Source organism: Gymnoscopelus microlampas (genome assembly GCF_963454915.1).
Source record: "Gymnoscopelus microlampas genome assembly, chromosome: 8".
Lineage (NCBI taxonomy): Eukaryota > Metazoa > Chordata > Actinopteri > Myctophiformes > Myctophidae > Gymnoscopelus > Gymnoscopelus microlampas.
Window position 1 is genome coordinate 10,985,962 of NC_139945.1, and position 20,521 is coordinate 11,006,482.

A 20,521-nucleotide genomic window follows, 5' to 3' on the forward strand; every position below is an offset into this window, starting at 1 on the left:
TATTTCTGACAGAAAATGCACAATTTTTATAGATTCGTAAGATAGTCTTCCCTCTAAGTTGCAATGTAACACAGCTCAGTTTACATATGTATTTATTCCCATTTATAATGGGAATAAATACATAGAGAGAGAGAGAGAGAGAGAGAGAGAGATAGAGAGAGGTAGAGGGAGAGAAAAAGAAAAAGAATGATACAGAGAGAGAGAGAGTTAATCTTCTTTGCTGTTGTTTGACGTGTGACTGAGCTTATACACTAATGAGCGGACAGGACAAACCTTACTGAATAAATCCCAGCCAGGTTACTGCAGTATGCATTATACAACACCATTTGTACCTGAACATGTACATGAAACATTAAACATTTTCTGTATATCGTCGCTGTTGGGCAGAAACCTCTTATCTCCATATTTTAACTTTTTGTGTTTTTTTTGTAAATGAACACCCTACTTGATCACACTACAGCGTCACACAAAAAGCATCAAAAGTAGCACTTTTGCTATTTTTGAATTTGAATCCTGAAAAGTGAAAGTTTTAGACATATTTCCACCCGACAGAGACGGTATGTCAATATAACACATGAGTTCTGTCTGTCTGTCTGTCTGTCTGTCTGACTCTCGTTCTCTCTCTCTCTCCCTTTCTCATCCTAGTGGGAAGCCGGCCCGTATCCTCACCTCTGAATGATGTGGAGGTCAGAAACTAACCATATTCTGTATCAATACACTGGAATATTATTCTCAAGCAATACATTTTGGTTATGTCTTAAGACTTGTCTTAAGACACTTACAGTACGTCAAATGTGTGTGTGTGTGTGTGTGTGTGTGTGTGTGTGTGTGTGTGTGTGTGTGTGTGTGTGTGTGTGTGTGCGCGTGCGTGCGTGCGTGCGTGCGTGCGTGCGTGCGTGCGTGCGCGTGTGCGTGCATGTATACGTGCGTATGTGTCTCTGTGTACCTTGTTCTCCAAGGTTGAATGTATTATTCAGGAGACTCTGAATGGAGATGAACCTCTTCATGACTGTGACCCTCACCTGACAGGTATCAATCACTCTGCACACAGCATGACATGACAACGGAAGAATTTACATTTAGTTGGCGAACTTGGCGCGATCACGCTGAAGACACAAGAAGTGCAACAGCAGACAATGGCTCAAGTCCTATAAGGAAACATGGATTAAAGTTCTCAGTGGCCACGACTGATTCCAGTCATTTGTATTCCATAGAAGTCAGCGTGTCTTCAGCGAAAATAGCCTATTCTACAAGCTCTCAATGCGTCGCAGACGCATTGAGAGCTTGTAGACAGGCTATTTTCGGTTATTATTTTAAGATTAGAGCATTTAAAGCGGTCAAACCTAGCAATATGTTCAGAAGCCTCTTTCATAAAACCCTAATGGTCTTAGATATTTCATATAAAATTAAAGGTTAAAGTCTCAATCTTTCTACTTCTCCTGGTTGGCTGTGTAGCTGTAGAACAGCAGGAACAATATTACTTAAAATAACACTGAGGATTTTCTAGTGCAGGTTGGGGTCCCAGAGATTAAAACAAGTATCTAACAGGGGTCTGTGGCCCGGTGGATGTCAAACTGGGGGTCCTTGAAATGAAATGTTTGAGAACCACTACTTTAGAGGATCATAATATCTACACAGTATATCGTTACTGTCAGACAGAAACCTATTTTTTTTGTAAATTAACCCCTTACTTGATCATTCTACAGCGCTACACAAAAGTATCAAAAGTAGCAGATCTGCAAGCTCGAAACGCGGCGAGAAGCGACGTGTTTCGAGCTTGCAGATCTGCTGCTTCTGCTATTTTTGAATTTGAATCCTGAAAAGTAACATTTTAGATAGAGACGATACACTGTAGTATAGTAAGAATGAGAATAATGATGTGCTCTGTGGTTTTGTTGTTATAGAGGAGCTTGATGAGGTGCAGCGACATCAGGGTCTGCTGAGAGAGCTGCAGGAGCTGGCTGATGATGGTATGCACGCACATACATATGCACACGCACGCACGCACGCGCGCTGGCACAGGCACAAATGCACAATAGCCGCTACTGCATCTAATTTCCATCTCATTCAATTCAATTTGACTATAGTGCCAATTCACAAGTTGTGAATTCAAGTTCAAGTTGTCTCAAGACACTTTACATAATAGATCAGACACCCGGCATTGTCCCTCCCTGAGCAAGCAATCTTTGTGACAGTGGCAACGAAAAGCTCCCCCCTTATTAACTGGAAGAAACATCAGGCAGACCCAGGCTCTAGGGTGGGTGGCCATCTGCCTTGACCGTATCGAGGGGATCACCAACTTATTGGGAGGGGTATAAAGCAGAATCTTGCCTTTGTATCTTTATTAGCAAGAAGAAGGATATTATTGGAGTGGAAATCAACACTGGCCCCTAAAGCACCTATATGGCTTAAAGACCTCATGATGTATCTACATTTGGAGAAAATAAAATTCAATCTGAGGGGATCACTGGGAAAATTTCATCAGGTATGGGGCCCTATGATTAAACATATAACTAAATTAAAGACGCTACAGGACAAATAAAACAGCTACCACGACACGTTGACAAGCTCTTTAACTTCAACACATGTTAAAGGGAGAAAATAACATATTGTTTTTGTATACACACCATGTGTACCATCAGGAGTGCCAGGAGGGATAGCGATGGAAATCATAATTACTATATGAATTGAATAATTTATATTTATGATAATTTATTATAATTTATTTTTCTTTTGAGTTATGTAATTGTCTGTATGTTGGACTGGGGTGGAGGCTAGATGTATGTTGGACTGGGGTGGAGGCTAGATGTAAGGGCACAAAAAAAAAAGGTTTGACATCCAAACCTTTTTTTTTTTTTTTTTAGCGCAGATCTACAAGCTCGAAACGCGTCGCTCCGCGCCGCGTTTCGAGCCTGTAGATCTGCTACTTTTGATGCTTTTGCGTGACGCTGTTGTACGATCAAGTAGGGCGTAAATTTACAAAAAATAATATGGAGATAGGAGTTTTCTGCCCGACAACAACAATATATGGTATCATTTTATATATCTGTGAATCTTCCAGAGAGAGATAGAGAGAGAGAAAGAGGGAGGGCGAGGGATGAAAACAACCTTGCGGGCGAGCAGCAGAACGACGAGGAGGTGAACGAGGAGGAGGAGAGAGAGACCAAAGCCAAGACGGACCACCACCACGACGACAAGGAGGAAGACACGCCGCAGGAGGAGGAGGAGGAGGTGAAGAAAGACGCCACCGAACCAACGCACAACGAACTGGAGGTGGAGAAGAAGTGGAGGCGCCGCGACGAGGAGGAGGAGAAGGAGAGAGCCAGGGAGGAGACCAGGAAGAAGGGGAGGGGGCCGAAGGAGGAGGGGGAAGAGGAGGAGAGGAACGACAAGGAGCTGGAGGAGCTCCTCAAGGAGCTGAAGAGGAAGCGCTTCGAGGCCACCAAGGAGAGGGGCCTTCGGAGAGGAGGAGGAGGAGGAGACGGCAGGGAGGAGGAAGAGGAGGTGGCGATGGAGGAGGGGAGAGAGAAGGTGGAGGTAGGCAGTGGTGTAAAGTGACTAAGTACATTTACTCAAGTATTGTACTTGAGTACAATTTTGAGGTGTTTGTACTTTACTTGAGCGTTTCCAATTTCAAATATTTTTTACTTCTACTCCACTCATCTAATCTCATAGGCAAATATTGTACTTTTACTCCACTACAATTATTTGAAAACCTTAGTTACTAGTTACTTTGTAGATTTGGATTATCATTACAAAACATGCATTAACCACTTCAGCCCTATATACATTTCGGCCATTTGAAAATAGCCGATCTACAAGCTCACAATGTGTCGTGATGCGATGCATTGTGAGCTTGTAGATCTGCTGTTTTCTAAAGATTTTTTCACATTTTAGACATTTGAAAACTTGTGAAATGGGACTTTCTGCATAATGAGTACTTTCTACTTTTGGTACTTTAACTACTTTTTGATACCAATATTTTTGTACTTTTACTCAAGTCAATTTTTAATTCCGAACTTGTAGCGTCCTTACGGAGCCCCTGAAGGGACATTACTAGGTAGATTGTTTTAAGGGTAGGTACATTTTTTTAAAGGGTCACTTTATTTTTAAAAGCTGGCGGTTTATGTTTTGTGGTATGGGGAAAAAAAATCATATGTTGGCAGAAAAAAAGGAGGAGGCTATGGAACCAAATGGACCCGTTAGGGTCCATTTGGTTCCATTTGTACACTCTCAGAGTTACAGACCCATAAGGGTCCATTTGGTTCCATTTGTACACTCTCAGAGTTAAATTAACATTGATTTTACAATATGAATTGGGCTCCCAGAGATAGAAATGCCATTAAATGGGGGTCCGTAGCCCTAATGCATGTTAAACTGGGGGTCCTTGAAATTAAAATGATTGAGAATCACTGCTAGAGCCGTAAAAATCTTCTCTTATGGGGGTCCCTGTCTTATCTTTTCAAATGGGGGTCCGCGGGCTAATAAGTGTCCATTTGGGGGTCCTTGACATGAAAAAGTTTGAGAACCACTGCATACATCAGCTATTTTCAAATAAAATCTTGCAGGGAAATTATAGTAAGCAGATCGGGGGTCCACGGGGGTCCCCGTGGCGGCCGGTGACCTCTAGGGCAGGGAGGGGACTCGTCCCATCTGGTACCCAGGAAAAGAGTGAGTGTTGAAATATAGTGGCCCTCTCCATCATCAAAGTTGCATCACCCCTGCTATAGGCGGAGGAGGACCCGTACGTGAAGCAGAGGAGGAGCGAGGAGGAGCGGAAGAGGAGCCAGGCGGAGCTGGAGGAGGAGAAGGAGAAGGTGGAGCGCGAGCTGGCGGAGCTGATGGGGGAGGAGAGGGAGAAGGAGCGCACGGACAAGCGGGAGGAGCTGGACGAGCTGCTGGGGAAGATGAAACGTGTTCAGGAAGTGGAGGAGGGGGAGGGGACGCAGGAGGAGGTGAAAGAAAAGGAGAAGAGGAAGGAGGCGGAGAAGGAGGCGCCGAGCGAGGGGGAGGCGTTGAAGGAAGAGGCCGAGGTGAGCACGGACTGAAGTTCTCAGTCGTCACGACTGATTTCAGCCATATGGATTCCATAGAAGTCAGCATGTGTCTTCTATGGAAGCATGTTGCCCTGCGAAAATAGACGATCTACAAGATCTACTTAAAAACAAGATCTACTTAAAATAAAATCACACCCAGTGTGAAGTGGGCGGTGTGGTCACAGTGGTCATCACAGTGGGTGATTCACTTAAAAAAAAACATAAATGTGTTTTTTTTAAGTGCACAGTCCTATTTATAGGACTGCACATGTGTCATGTGTTTCACTAGCCAATCACAGTCCTGAATAGAGTCAACCAGTGTGCAATGGTGGCCAATCACGGTGCAGGGTTAGGGGGGTACAATGGTGGCCAATCACAGCGCCGGGTTGGGGGGGTGCAATGGGTGTCGATGTCCAAACCTCACATATAGGGGCGGTTGCACCGCCCAAAAATAGCCTGTCTACAAGCTCTCAATGCGTCTGCGACGCATTGAGAGCTTGTAGACAGGCTATTTTTTTAAGTGGTCCAACAATATGTTTAGAAGCATTTTCCATAAAACTCTAATGGTATCAGATATTTCATAAAAGCAAGGTTGAAGCCTCAGTCTGTGATTTCTTCACCTGGTTGGCTGTATGTAGAAGGCAGGAACAACATGACTAAAACATCATCATTTCACAGATTGTGTTAATTGTTTAGGAATCAGCGCTATTTTTGCTTTAATCCATAGGTGAAGGAGTTGGTGGAGGTGAAGGAGGGGGTGGAGGTGAAGGAGGGGGTGGAGGTGAAGGAGCCCCAGCAGAAGAGAGTGATGGAGAAGGCGAGTGACGAGGCCACGCGTCAGTTTGAGAAGGAGAGGTACAGAGGAGACGATGAGGAGGAGCAGGAGGAGCAGGAAGAGGAGGAGGAGGACGACGAATACGTCAGGGAGGACGGAGGGGAGGACGGAGAGGGGGATGAGGACGGTGACGAGGACCGAGAGGAAGATGAAGGCGAGGTACGTTGATGAAGATAGATAACCTATAAGTAAGTGTGTGTGTGTGTGTGTGTGTGTGTGTGTGTGTGTGTGTGTGTGTGTGTGTGTGTGTGTGTGTGTGTGTATGTGTGTGTGTGTCCATGTCACACATTCTGAATGGCTGCTATGCCTATAAAGGGCTTTACATAGCATGCCACGACAGAATAGTTGATCTCATAACTAAGGACATACAGTATCTAAACATTTTACACCGTCAGTGAGAATGTACAAACATTCCTGTCTCCAACCTTCCATGTTTCAACTCTGTACTGAGAATCCTGAAATCTTTCCAGGACCAAATGTCCCCAAAAGTATAGTAGATTTTGAGAAATAGACGTTGTGTGGACCGTTTTCCTGCTCCTCACAAATGCTTGTTTTATGGTTAAAAAATATTTTTAGACATAGGTTTACAATTACGGTAGAATAAAGTCTCAGGTTGGGGTTAGGTTTAGGGTTTGACATTTAGAGGTTAGGTTTAGGGATTAGAGATAGAGTTATGCCTGATATACGGTTTTGATCTACAAGCTCACAATGCGTCGAAGCTTGACGAGTTGTGTGTTCCTGATCTATTTTCCATGCTATTTTCTGTCTGTAGGAACTACTGGAGATCGAAGCAGAGCTGCGCAGAGTTGCTGCAGAGCTGAGGGAGCTTCGCAGAGGATAAGCCATATACTATACACACACACACACACACACACACACACACACACACACACACACACACACACACACACACACACAGTCTACCACATTCACCCGTACAATTCCCATATTCTGGACTGTCAGTCCTCCAATCCCATTACTTCAGAGCTGTGAACCTGTAAATGCTCCTTCAGCCATATATATATACTGTCATTAAATTCAAGTAATTGATACTTTGTTGTACAACAGCGTAACTTGGCTGCTATTTTCATACAACAGCATACTGTAAATTAGGCTTTACTTTGGATTGCCTAGAATACACTTTGATAGAACCATCTCCTTGACGACATAATGTTTTTGAGCGAGGTTTGTGGTGAAGTGACAAGGAAAGCAAAAGATAAGGGTTTGTTTTCTTGTCAATGTGAGGACTCTGTTCACACGTCACATTCTAATTGTTCTCTTCTCGTCTTGATTTAAAGCTTCTCCCAGAAGGGGACATTTTCTTTGCTGTGGTTATTAGAGATTGTATTGTGTGCAAAAGATGTGTCACTGCAAGTATTTTTTTTACGGTATAAATTTGGTCATACATGAACCAATAGGGACGCGAAGCATTCAGCACTTTGACCAGAGTCGTAACCAATATGACTACTACAGTATTCATTTTAGAACGGTGATAACCGTTGACTACTACAGTATTCTTAAACTCAAGTGAATGTTCACAATGAACACAGCAGTCCTTAAAAATGGATGCTGTTTTTATTTGAAGGTATTCTCCATAATGAAGATGTTCCTGGTGTGGAGAATGTCGTTTTCAGCGTTATACGTGTGTATTTCCAATAAGTATTTTGTGCAATAATGTGGGAACTGTGTGTACTCTCTGTTTTCCTGCAGTTCTGACTGTTAATATTAGCAACGTATATTGTTGATGATTTTTACACTTTAAAAAAAACGCCCAATCTTTTCTCTTCAATTGTGAACGATATAGTTATAGTAACGAATAGTTACGGAGGATAGTTTTTATCTGGCTCACACACTGTTAAACCAGACTGTTTGTGAAGAGCTGAGGTGACACCTGAGCGCAGTGGAATTTAGCCGGCATGGAATCTTAATTCAAGTCAAATTAACCACTTGAACCCTAGAAATTCTGGGGGCGAATATTCATTGAAAATAGTTGATCTACAAGCTCACACAACACGCCGCGTTGCAACACGTTGTGAGCTTGTAGATCGGCCAAGTTTGGCAAAGAGGTTTGGTGTAGGGGGAAAATACTAGCAGACCTTGAACCTGAACTTGAACCTTGAACCTGACCCAGTATAGATCCCTGGGGGACTCTGGTCAACTATATGGGGCTTAAGCACGTAAACCTCATGTTGTTGAGTGGAGTACCTCTGGGCTGTTTTCACTTTACATAATAGAGTGAAAATAGCTGAAACAATGCGTCGCAATGCAAGCTTGTCGATCTGCAATCTTCTGAAAAGGTTTTCCACAGAATACGGATGCTGGGGGTTTAAATGGTTAAGAGGTTAAGAAAATAGATATTTCAAGCAAAAATCGATTCTTCTCAGTTATTGACAAGGTCCCATGACAAAGCAAAAATGATTCTTTAGGTTTTTGTAACCGTATGTAATAACGTGAGTTTGCCACATGGTGTGAAAGTGTCACCTCTGGTTTTCAGCCTGTTTTGCACTCTTATCTTAACAAGCCAAGGAGGACAAATAGAAAGATGAGGGGAAACACTAAAGCCATTTCCTGTCGTTTGGTAATAATTAATTATATTATCCTAATGACCATTTATGTCACCATTGTCATGGATGTTGTTGTTGTTGTTAATTTACGTAAATATTAGATCATTATGTATGTATAATAAGCCAAGAAAAAGAAGAAAGCAGTGCCCCCAGTGGTCAGTAGTTAGAAGTGGTCACGGTGCCACAGATAAAACAGGGTTACTGCCATGGGAGGCTCAGTAAACTGCAATAAGACAACACATAACCACTATGGCACATGTATGCAATAATCAGCCAAATACATTACAATGGATTTATTAATGTGTTTTAATATGTAAATCAAAATCCATCAAATAGTAAATAATCTTGTTTTATTTTCTATACAAATAATATTTACAACCCAGTTGTATGCTGGCCAGTGACAAACACACCGGCACACGCACACACGTGATACACACACACGTGATGCACGCACACATGTGCACACACACACACACACGCGCGCACACATGCACGCACACACACACACACACGCACGCATGCACGCGCACGCACACACACACACACGTACACACACACACACACACAAAATCAGTTTAGGTCATCATTTTCCAACATATTTTCCAAAGATTATAAAATGTTTGTTCACTTGAGATTAACTGAAGAATGAATGTACTTGTAATTTGTTTTTCTATAGAGGTATAAAATGTATCAACAAAAAGTATCTTTAACAAAACCAGCAAGAAAGATTATTAGCTGTGGAGGGACTGAAGTGGGCTTACAGGGACATTACAACCAACAAAGGAACAAAGGGTAAAAAGGTAAACAAAAACAACACATCATTTGTAATATTTTTGGCCAATCAGAGTGCTGTATTTTGTGCCTGCTGTATCTTCTATGCTACCTGTTCATCAATAAACAGAAAAAATGTTCTAAACAACTCACCCTGTTTTTTTTTTCCTCTCGAAAATGTAAAAGCGGAAAAAGTTGCTGAAAAGTTATGAAAATGTTTAGAAAATCTGTGAACTTATTTATCTATAATGTAATGCCCAAAATAGGTGCTCCAGGGTTAATTGGCCCTTTGAACCCCAGCCTCCAGTAAAAAGTATTATTGTCTCTGTTGGGTGGAAACCTCGTCCTAAATGGTTACTTTTCAGGATTCCAATTCTAAAATAGCAAAAGTAGTAGATCCACAAGCTCAAAACGCGTTGCTTCGCGCCGCGTTTCGAGCCACGTTCCGAGATGGTAGATCTGCTACTTTTGATAAGTTTGTGTGACGATGTGTGATAATTTACGAAAAAACACCAAAAGTTAAAATATGGAGACAAGAGGTTTCTGCTCTGACAGCAACGATATAGTGTTTAAATGAACAGTAGTTGTCTAAACCATTGGTTCTCAAAGTGGGGTCCGGGGACCCCTAGGGGTACTTGAGGGGGTTCCAGGGGGTCCCCAGCTAAATGATGGACAGGAACCAAATGGACCCTTATGGGTCTGTAACTCTGAGAGTGTACAAATGGAACCAAATGGACCCTAACGGGTCCATTTGGTTCCATTTGTACACTCTCAGAGTTAAATTAACATTGATTTTACAATATGAATTGGGGTCCCAGAGGTATAAATGCCATTAAATGGGGGTCCCGTAGCCTAATGCATGTTAAACCGGGGGTACTTGAAATTAAAATGGTTGAGAATCACTGCTCGAGAGCCATAAAAACCTTCTCTTATGGGGGTCCCTGGCTTGTCTTTTCAATTGGGGGTCCGTGGGGTAATAAGTGTCAATTTGGGGGTCCTTGACATGAAAAAGTTTGAGAACCGCTGGTCTAAACCAGTGTTTCCCAAACATTGGGTGTGAGCCTTTAGACCTGCTATTTTCACTATTAAATAATAGGGCTTAAGTGGTCACTTCATAATGTATTTTCATAAGTTTGGGTCCCGGAGGGAGGGACACAAAATGTGTTTTTGGGGTGTCGAGCTGAAAAGTTTGGGAAACACTGGTCTAATAAACACAACGATCAGTTTCACCAAGTCCCTCAGGGCTCTATGCTAGTGTATTTTCAGTTTTCTGTTATTGTGGGGAAAGCTTTTGCTGAAAATAGCCGATCGACAAGCTCACCGTGCAGAGATGTGAAGTACGCAGATCGACGAGTTTGTCGATCGGCTATTTGGTGGAAAGTAACTAAGTACATTTACTCAAGTACTGTAGTTAAGTAAAAAAATAAAATAAAGAGGCAAATGTTGTACTTTTACTCCACTACAATTATTTGAAAACTTTAGTTACTAGTTACTTTTCAGATATAAATTATGATGTTATGAAACATACATTAACCACTTTAGCCCTATTTTATAGGTTATTTGAAAATAGCCGATCTACTGTACATGCTACGTGAGCATGTAGATCTGCTGTTTTCAAACATACATTTACTTTTGGTACTTTAAGTATATTTTGATGCCAATACTTTTGTACTTTTACTCAAGTAACATTTTGAACAACATTACTTGTAAGGGCACGGTCACACCGCACTTTTATTTTACCTATGGGGCGGAATCTGACAATGCTTTTTCAATGAGAATCGAGTGGTTTGATGCTCTTGCGTATCTTTCCTCGTGTCACGCACACCTTGCGTTTATTTGAAGCCATTTGATTTAACCCCTCTGTCCAATCGTGTGAGTCGAAGGTGGCTACGGGGAGGGTCCTGAAAGTGAGTGACAGGTACGTCACTGGTTATTGGGACAGAATGCTCGTTTTTTTAGAATGCGCTGGCTGCAAAAAACTGTCGGCGGCTAAACATGAGTTTAACAGCGGGCAACCATATTTTGGTGTGACAGAGTACAAAAAATACTAAAAACCAAAAAAAAAAAGAAATTCATGGTGTAGCCCCTTTAAGTAAAATATCCGAGAACTTTTTCCACCACTGTCTGGAACTACATCTGGTGGGGGGAGTGTAGTGCCCAGGATCACTTAGCAAATTGGCACCGGGTGAAAAAAGGGTTACAAAATCAAGGGATAAAAATCATAATAAAAAAAAAAAACAGTCTGGCTCAAGAGACTAGTCAGTTCCAAGGAAGGAGGACAATGGATGTAGTACAGACATGAGGTCCTGGAAGTACTCATGGATCAAGGGGATCCAGGAGAACACGCTGCCTGGAGCCCATCAGCAGTCTGTCGGTCCAGCACCGACTCGATGTGACCGAGCAGAGACGAGAAAAACTGAGGGACTCCCTCGTAACCTAAAGAGAGAGAGAGCACAAAGGTAGTCAGTGTGTGTGTGTGTGTGTGTGTGTGTGTGTGTGTGTGTGTGTGTGTGTGTGTGTGTGTGTGTGTGTGGACCAAATGTCCCCACAACTATAGCAAAATATGAGAAATAGACGTTGTGAGAACCATTTTCCTGGTCCTCACAAGAACATTTGTCATTTTATGGTTGGAAAAAGGCTTTCAGAGATACGTTTTCAATTAGGAAAGGATTCAGGTTGGGGTTAGTGTTAGGATTAGACATTTAGAGGTTAGTTTTAGGGTTTAGGGTTAGATTTATGCCGGATTCACTGCACAAGTAGTGCGCTGGAGTCTTGCACCGAAAAATAGCGTTGTGAGCTTGTACAGTAGATCTGCTATTTTTCGGCTTTAGGTTACGGTAAAAAATGACAATTTTTTTACAAATATCGTACAATTTCTGTCCTAAAATGTTGATGTCCTCACAGGTATAGTCAGTGGTGGAAAGTAGCCTCGGAAACCCATGCCTTTTTTTTTGTTTCAAAAGAAAAAAAGCCTGGGAGAACCTTGCAGGAACGCTGGTCTTAGGACCTTGTTATCTCCTAACCAATCAGAGTGCTCCAAACCCAGGCGCTGGAATCCAGCGCCTGGGTTTGGCTCCGCCCTTCAAGACCATCGATTGGGCTCGTTCTTTCAGTCTAGGTGGAAAGTAACTAAGCACATTTACACAAGTACTGTACTTCAGTACAATTTTGAGGTATTTTTTACTTTACTGGAGTATTTCCAATGTTCAGTACGTTATACTTCTACTCCACTACACCTCAGAGGCAAATATTGTACTTTTACTACAATAATTTGAAAACTTTAGTTACTAGTTACTTGATTAGTAGATCTTAATTATTATTACAAAACATACATTGCCCACTTCAGCCCTATATACAGTTCGGCCATTTGAAAATGGTCGATGCGACGCATTGTGAGCTTGTAGATCTGCTATTTTCAAAAGATTTGTATGCATTGTATTCATTTGAAAACTTGTGAAACGGGACATTCTGCATAATGAGTACTTTCTACTTTTGGTACTTTAAGTTGATAATACTTTTGCACGTTCCGGACATTATTTACTTGTAAACAGAGAGTTTCTACATTGCAGTATTGATACATTTACAAGTAAAACATACTGCGTAATACTTTTTCCACCACTGAGTATAGCAATACAATCGCGCGTGTGTGTGTGTGTGTGTGTGTGTGTGCCTCTCTCTATACCTGGGAAGATGTTGACATCGATGATGGTGAGGGTGTGCGTGTGGATGTTGACGATGACGTCCACTCCAAACAGAGCCATGCCCAGCTGCACCCGCAGCGCTCTGACCAGAGCGGCCACGGCCGGCGAGCTGGGAGGAGGCAGGCAGGGCATCAGTTCATCCAGCTGGGGAGGAGGAGGAGGAGGAGGAGGAGGAGGACCGCAATCAGTCACTACACTATCTGAAAGCACTCGTTGGAACTGGATTTTATGGTGCATTGGTTCTCAACCTTATTAAAGGGATAGTTCACCCTCCCCAATACTTTTTTTTTCCTATTGATCAGTCACCCTATTGAGACTTGAATTAATTGTTGTTTTTTTTCTACCTGAAACCGCTGCCAGTCATCAAATTATTGGCTTAGGAATGCGACAAAAAAATTAAAAACATGAATTCAAGTCTCCATGGGGTGACTAATCGATAGAAAAAAAGTAATTTTGGGGGCGAACTATCCCTTTAATCTCAAAAGCAGCAGATCCACAAAGCTTGAAGGTTTCGAGCTTTGCAGATGTGCTGCTTTTGATGCTTTTGGATGAAAAGTAACAGTTTTGGACACATGAGGTTTCCACCCGACGGAGATGACATGTATTATTAGGCCACTGACCTCACATTTGATATTATTATTTTTAATCTCTGGGGGTGGGGGGGGGGAGGTTGCATCATATCAAAGACAGATTTGGTTTGATGTATTCAATCCAATTCTACATTTTTCAAATGTTCTAACACTCAGACTTTGCAAGAACAAAATGTAGGCGGTCACAGGGTTCAATTTCTCATGCCATTCCCAGGAATCCATGCCTCTGTCTGCTTTTGATATTTATTTTTATCCCCTCCCCTTTCTTTCTTTCCCAATCGAACCCTGAGTGTTCATCAGTGTTGGGCAAGTTACTCAAAAACAGTGATATATTACCTACTACCAGTTACTTGTAATAATATTACTTTACATATTACTCTCTGCCAAAAGTAACTAGTTACTTATTACTTTACTTTACTTTTTTTTTCTCGCCCCCAGTAGTTGCATCCTTTCTCCCCAAAAGTCTTACTTTGATCGGCGGAAAGATGCTAATGTATCCGGGTAGGAGACTCAAAAAGTCTGCTTTGAGTTTCCTACCAGAGAGACCGCCGGTCATAAAATTATTGGCTTAGGAATGCGACAAAAACAAAAAAAATCTCCATGAATTCAATGCTTCATGGGTTGAGTAATTAATAGAAAATACGTTTTTTTTTGTTGGGTGAACTACTCCTTTAAGCTTTCGTGCGTCAGAAGCTCAGACACATTGGGGCTGATCAATTAATTGTGTTCACCTGCTTTGTAAACAGCTGTGCCTCGACGTGCCCACTGTGAGCTTCTCACTGGCGGGTCGAAGTTGACAATACTTGTGGGGTGTTAGGTGTGTGGTATCTTTTTATGGATCTTAGAATCATACCAACAGCAAGATGCATCCACCACACCGTTCCATCCACCAACCACAGGCTGTTGAGATTTGGCAAATGACTGAGAGCCCAACTGACTGATAAATGAATGGGTCTTTTCAGGAAGTGATTTAGTTCCTTTTGTTCAACCTATAACAAACTTGTTATTTTGAACAAATTGTCCAATTCCCACAGTACCACCAAGGCTTGTCAAAATAGTAACTAGTAATAGTAACTTACTTTTGGAAAATAGTAACTGTAATATGTATTACTCAAAACGTGGAAGTAATAATAAGTTGTACAGTATTACTAGTTACTGGAAAAAGGTAATAATATTACTTTTTTCGTTCTACTTTAGTTTAGTTTCCAACACTGGTGTTCATACCCTGAGCAAATCACAGGGACTGCTGAACATACATTAGCATGTTGCAGACATCTGGATGTGTGGTTAGATGACAGGTTGGTACATTTACTACTGATAGTTGAATATAGCATGTTACAGAGAGCTGAGTTGACTGTATGTGGTGTGACTGTATAGGTGATATTGTAGGGTGGTGCTACTGACTGCGTTGAGGTGAGAGCTGGACTCTGGCTTGGACACTTCGTGGCTGTTGAAGAAGATAGTCTTCCTGTCTGGAGACATAAAATACAACAATTTGTTGAAACTCTCACCCTAAGGTTGTGTTCACACTGTGTCCGCATGTTTGGAATAAAAGGGGCTTTAAGGCAAAACAAAAGAACGATGCTGAAAAATTCAGTGAAAATGAAAGATGTGACATCCACTACCCCCGACACCTAGCCCCTTTCGGGACCCTGTTTACCTTTTTTGTATTTGGGAAGACGGTAACCAGGGTCCCTTGACGCTCAAAGCACTCTCTCTCATATTCGCGGGTACCACTGTCTCGTCTCGGGCTAATAGCTCGTCGCTGGGAAGTTGCAGAGATTTCTCAAAGGTACCAAAAAGAGCAATACTAAACCGCGGTTAATCTGCATTAATGCGCTCGGATCGGCGCTGCCGTTTAACATTTTTAATCATTTAGTAAAGCTAAATTTCCTCTCTCAAACAATGCTCCACTTCCCATGTCCCGCCTCCCCGCGTTGTGATTGTCATGCAAGCATGTAGGAGCTCGCCAATCAGAGGCAGTACCGTAGGACCATAGAGTTATGCGTAGGACGCGCAGCTTGTCAGTCACAACGCGGGGAGGCGGGACATGGGAAGTGGAGCATTGTTTGAGAGAGGAAATTTAGCTTTACTAAATGATTAAAAATGTTAAACGGCAGCGCCGATCCGAGCGCATTAATGCAGATTAACCGCGGTTTAGTATTGCTCTTTTTGGTACCTTTGAGAAATCTCTGCAACTTCCCAGCGACGAGCTATTAGCCCGAGACGAGACAGTGGTACCCGCGAATATGAGAGAGAGTGCTTTGAGCGTCAAGGGACCCTGGTTACCGTGTTCCCAAATACAAAACAAGGTAAACATGGTCCCGAAAGGGGCTACCCGACACCCTGATTTTGAGAGGTGGGAAATGGATACGAGGTCTATGTCCTGCTGGCTGCTCATAAGTTTTTAAAATGCATGCTGTAGTATGAATTTTAGGTTAGAAGTTCTATTTGCATTTCATTTGTGTACTTATAGCACATTTTTGTTATTGTCTGGTCCCTGTTCTGACTACTCTGGCCTCGTCTTGGCCAAGTCTCACTTGTAAATGAGGTCTCGAAACAAAACTGTTACTCTTCAGGATTCAAACTCAAAAGTATTAAAAATAGCAGATCGACAAGCTTGAAACGAACTTGCGGATCTGCTACTTTAATAAAAAAAAGTTTTTGGGGTTGTAAAAAATGTTCAATAGTAGAATTTGTTGGTTGGTAGGTGTGATCACCGTGGTGCGTAAATGACAACGCGCTTCTTTCTTTTGTGTTTTTTATTTTTCCCACTGTGCAGGGGGTTACAGCATTTGCAGTTTAATTGTGTGTGGTTTTCTGTATATCAAAACAAAATACAGAACAAGGAGAAAAGTTACCCACATGTATTCAAAGTAACATAAACATAATTTCATTATACTGCACATCCAAAACATATCCAAACTCACTTAGAATGGACGCACACACTGAAGCTCTGCTGCTGCTCTCTGTACCAGACCTGACACACTGGCCAAACACTTGAACAGCAGGTGCAACTAGTTGGCCAATTAACTGCTGTGCACTCAGCACACATTGAAGTGGAAACAAAGGGTCCATTTTAGAGGAAAAAACATAAACAATAATACTAAACTTAGAGTTTGGGGAATCTTCTTAACAGGGGTCTTTTTCTGCCTTTATTTATAGTTTTATATTATAGTGGAGATAGACAGGAAACAGGGAGAGATAGAGATGGGTAGAGAAAAGCAGTAAAGATCGTCGGGATCGGGACTCGAACCCACGGTGCACTGTCAGGCTACATTGGAGCCGGTGCCCTTACCGCTAGGCCAGCGGTCGGGGGGGATCTGCTACTTTTGATGCTTTAGTTAAACGCTGTAGTATGATCACGACACGTAGGGCGTTAATTTACAGAAAAAAACACAAAAAGTTAAAGAGGTTTCAGCTCGACAGCAAAGATATGCATACAGCGGTACAGGGCATCACATCTCAATACAACACAATGTGATGGTGGAGGGGGAGATCAGCAGATCATGTCTGCTGAGATCAGTGTTGATTTTGACAGCAGATTTTTATTTAGTTTTAATCATAGTCTTTTGAATACATTTCCATTTAGTTTTAGTCATATTTTAGTCATCTGAAATGTTTTACTGTTTAAGTCGACTAAATAGCACAAGATTTTAGTCGACTATATCTACAGTTGATTCAGTCGACTAAAATGTATTTTGTCGGGCCTTGATGGCGTCGTAATGGCCGATTTTACACTTGGTTGAATGCTGAAAATAGCCGGTCTACAAGCTCACAATGCGTCTCAGAGCGCAACACCCGAGCGCAACCAAACATAAAATGACTTGTCTTTTAGTTCTATTGGATCTCTTCTCCACTAGTCCCTCGCTAACATTTTAGTCTAGTTTTTATTTGTTGACGAAATTGTTAATATGTTTAGTCTTAGTTTTAGTCATCATGGCTTAGTTTTTATTTAGTTTTCGTCAGTGAAAAAAGGTATACAAAATATTTTCGTAGTTTTAGTCGACGAAATCAACACTGGCTGAGATGTGGAGTGGACTGACCACAGGGTCCAGAAGGGAAGTTCTTCAGCGAGGGTCTGTCCACACAGTAATGTTTGTCTCCCACCACAAACACCTTGTGGAGCACAGCGCCGTGGTTGACGAAGCTCTGGAGCACACAGGGCGGGTGCACGTCATCCAGGCTCCCTGCACCGAAGATCAGACACATCTACAGCACATAATAGTGATGGCAAAGAAAACACGGTAAATATATAGGGCTGTGACTATCCATTATTTTCTCAGCCATAATTCTATCGATTACTTATCGAACAATTGAAATGCAGTTTCAAACAGTTTTGGACATACTGTATGAGGTTTCCACCCAAAAGAGAAGATATATTTTATATATCAACGAATCAATGTGAGTAGTTGTGATTGATGATCATTTTTTGTCATTGACTAAATCTATTAGTCTGATTCATTATATAACAAACAGCTAAAATAGCCGATCTATAAAAAGTATTAAACATAATGTGAAAAATGTGTGCAGGTCTACTGGCACAAGGAATGGACAAGGAATTTGCTGCTGATGGGTCTGAGCGGTTTGTGAGATAACCTCCAGGTACACAGACCGGACCTTTTACCACACACAAAGACCATAATATATTCTCATTTTAGTAAGGCAGTGGTTCTCAACCTTTTCAGGCCGTGACCCCCCAAAATAATCATACAGTATTTGAACAGGGGACCCCCCATTTTGTTTGACTCCGTTCCACAGATAAATATTTTGAAAATAGCCGATCTACAAGCTCACAACACCTCGCGTTGCGAGGTGTTGTGAGCTTGTAGATCGGCTATTTTTGCATCTTTCTTATATCATTTGACAATTTGGCCAAAGTTTTTACAGTATAGTTTGTTGATTACTTTTGATGCAGTAATTATTTTCTTTGGTTACTTTTTTTTAGGTATTAAAAAAGGTCTTCATCTGGGGACCCCCCAAAGATACTGTGGGGACCCCCCCGGGGGTCCCGACCCACAGGTTAAGAACCACTGTAGTAAGGGACACAACCGCACCCCACTCACCTCGTGGGACAGGGAGCCATGGGCCACTCTGGTTTTACAGACTGAAAGAAGACAAAGGGAACAAAGTCCTTAAGAGGGTGTGGCTTAATCTCACAAAGTGGGCACACGCTAAAAACGAATAAACATACGGACAATTGAATGACTTCATAAAATAAAAATAAAAAACTTAAAACTTAAAAGCATGCTGTGTCAGTGAGATTGCAAGCCTTATCATTTATGTACATCTAATGGCACTAATTGGTGGAACCTGCAAAGCCACAGTACTAAGTTCAGTGTTGCCCTGATAAGCAGCTGAAAGGTGTTCTACTGACTGAGTGGGAAGCTGAGCCCTTTGCTTTCCATTGCTTCCTGGATAGATGAAATGTCCCCAACACTGTTGATCTCCAGGTATGGTGGACTGCAGATACGCCAGTCTGACATAATACACAGTAAACACAATAGAACATTATTGTGTATTTCTGCAGGATCTGTTGTATTTCAATTATACATCCAGTATATCATCTTTTTTCCATTTCCTGAACAGTAACGGTTTTGGACATATACTGTATACAAAGTACAGGAACACCCCGCAATAAAGCATTTAACAGCTCCACCCACCCACATGATAGAGCATTTATGACACCCTGCCTTACCCACACAATATCTCACACATTCCACCCCACAGGATACAGCAACATCTTGCGCACGCACAAAAACATACTTAAACATAATGCTGATTTGGCACACTGACTATCAAGAAAATAAAAATATGGCACTTCATGTCAAAAAGGTTGCCGACCCCTCGACTAGGCATTTGTGGATGATAAAATAACAGAAATCCTCCCAGAACGGCGTCGGGATGAAAATCTTTTTGTATTGAATAGTTTCCACTTAGAAGAAAAAGTCCTTTTGCACACCTGGCTACGGAGACGGACAGGTGCGTTGGAGTAATGAACTTGAAGAGCAGAAAAAGGGAGTCCCGCACGCTGTCTTCACTTGTATTAGGGATACAATGTTTCGGTCACTCGGACCTTCATCAGGCAACCTGAGGCATGCCTGACAGTGCGGGACTCCCTTTTTCTGCTAATGTTTTCAACTTGAAAAATCAAATCAACTGTCAAACTGCCAATGCGAAGTTCATAGAACAAAACATCACTTGTTACAGAAATCTGAGGCAGATTCAATATGCACCAATACGGAACATTGCCAGTGGATTAATGAATACATTTATCTGTAAGTGTGAAGGGCTTAACTAATGAGAGAATATTACAATATTGATTTGAAAAGAGAGACAGGTGTGGATATCTCTGTCTCTCTGTGTGATCTTTTGAAATCAATTCAGGGTTTCTTTTCACCATGCATCAAATCTATTCATTATAAATTCATATTTATTCATTTACACATATTAGCTTCTGAATTGTATAATTGCATACTGTAAATAGTTCTTTGATATTTATGTTTTACCCATATTTTCTTTAACTTGCCGTGTAAATATTTCGTAATGCCTTTAGAGTACTGCACCAACCTCACCAAGACAAATTCCTTGTATGCACATACCTAGCAGACAATAGAAAGGATATCAGCTGTAGCATACCTCTGAGGGAGTTCTGCAGCGTGCTCATAATCCGGTAGGAGGTAAACCGGTCTAGTAGCTGGCTCATAGCAGGCAGGGGGTCCAGAAGAACAGTACTGGGATGGGCTGACACATAGCTCTGCAACGTAAAAAGACAGTTCATTTGTACACTCTCAAGTATTACCAAAAAGAACAAGAAATTTAAGAAACCACGATTAGCATTTTTCAGAAACATTGATCATCAAATACATTACTACCAACCATTCAAAAATCAAAACAACAATTTCCCACATTCCCAATTCATTCTTAAAATATACTAGTTTGTTTGTTTGTCTTTTTTAACCTGGAAGTTGGCAAGGAGCTGCTGCGATTGGCTGTCATGCTCCGCCTCTACTATGACATCAGA

At 41.7% G+C, this 20,521-nt stretch overlaps 1 protein-coding gene and 1 long non-coding RNA gene across 5 annotated transcripts in view; both read right to left on the reverse strand.

Annotated features, from left to right (window-relative positions):
- Positions 1-8,723: 8,723 nt before the first annotated feature.
- On the reverse strand, positions 8,724-9,933 carry LOC311050390. Its single transcript, XR_014601295.1, has 2 exons — positions 9,442-9,933; positions 8,724-9,306 (listed from the first exon to the last, which is right to left on the reverse strand). It is a non-coding gene; the product is annotated as an uncharacterized lncRNA (long non-coding RNA).
- Positions 9,934-9,983: 50 nt separating this feature from the next.
- The window catches only part of LOC311050389 (inositol-tetrakisphosphate 1-kinase-like), a 14,141-nt gene continuing 3,603 nt past the window's right edge, over positions 9,984-20,521 (reverse strand). For all 4 annotated transcript variants that reach the window (XM_084064455.1, XM_084064458.1, XM_084064456.1 and 1 more), the window contains 8 exons: positions 20,459-20,521; positions 20,137-20,254; positions 18,875-18,976; positions 18,564-18,604; positions 17,544-17,709; positions 14,902-14,969; positions 12,889-13,051; positions 9,984-11,642 (listed from right to left, as the gene is read on the reverse strand). The exon at positions 20,459-20,521 is cut by the window's right edge. In XM_084064455.1, coding sequence (XP_083920581.1) covers positions 11,530-11,642; positions 12,889-13,051; positions 14,902-14,969; positions 17,544-17,709; positions 18,564-18,604; positions 18,875-18,976; positions 20,137-20,254; positions 20,459-20,521 — 834 coding nt within the window. In that variant the 3' untranslated portion in view covers positions 9,984-11,529. The remainder of the gene's footprint in view (positions 11,643-12,888; positions 13,052-14,901; positions 14,970-17,543; positions 17,710-18,563; positions 18,605-18,874; positions 18,977-20,136; positions 20,255-20,458) is intronic.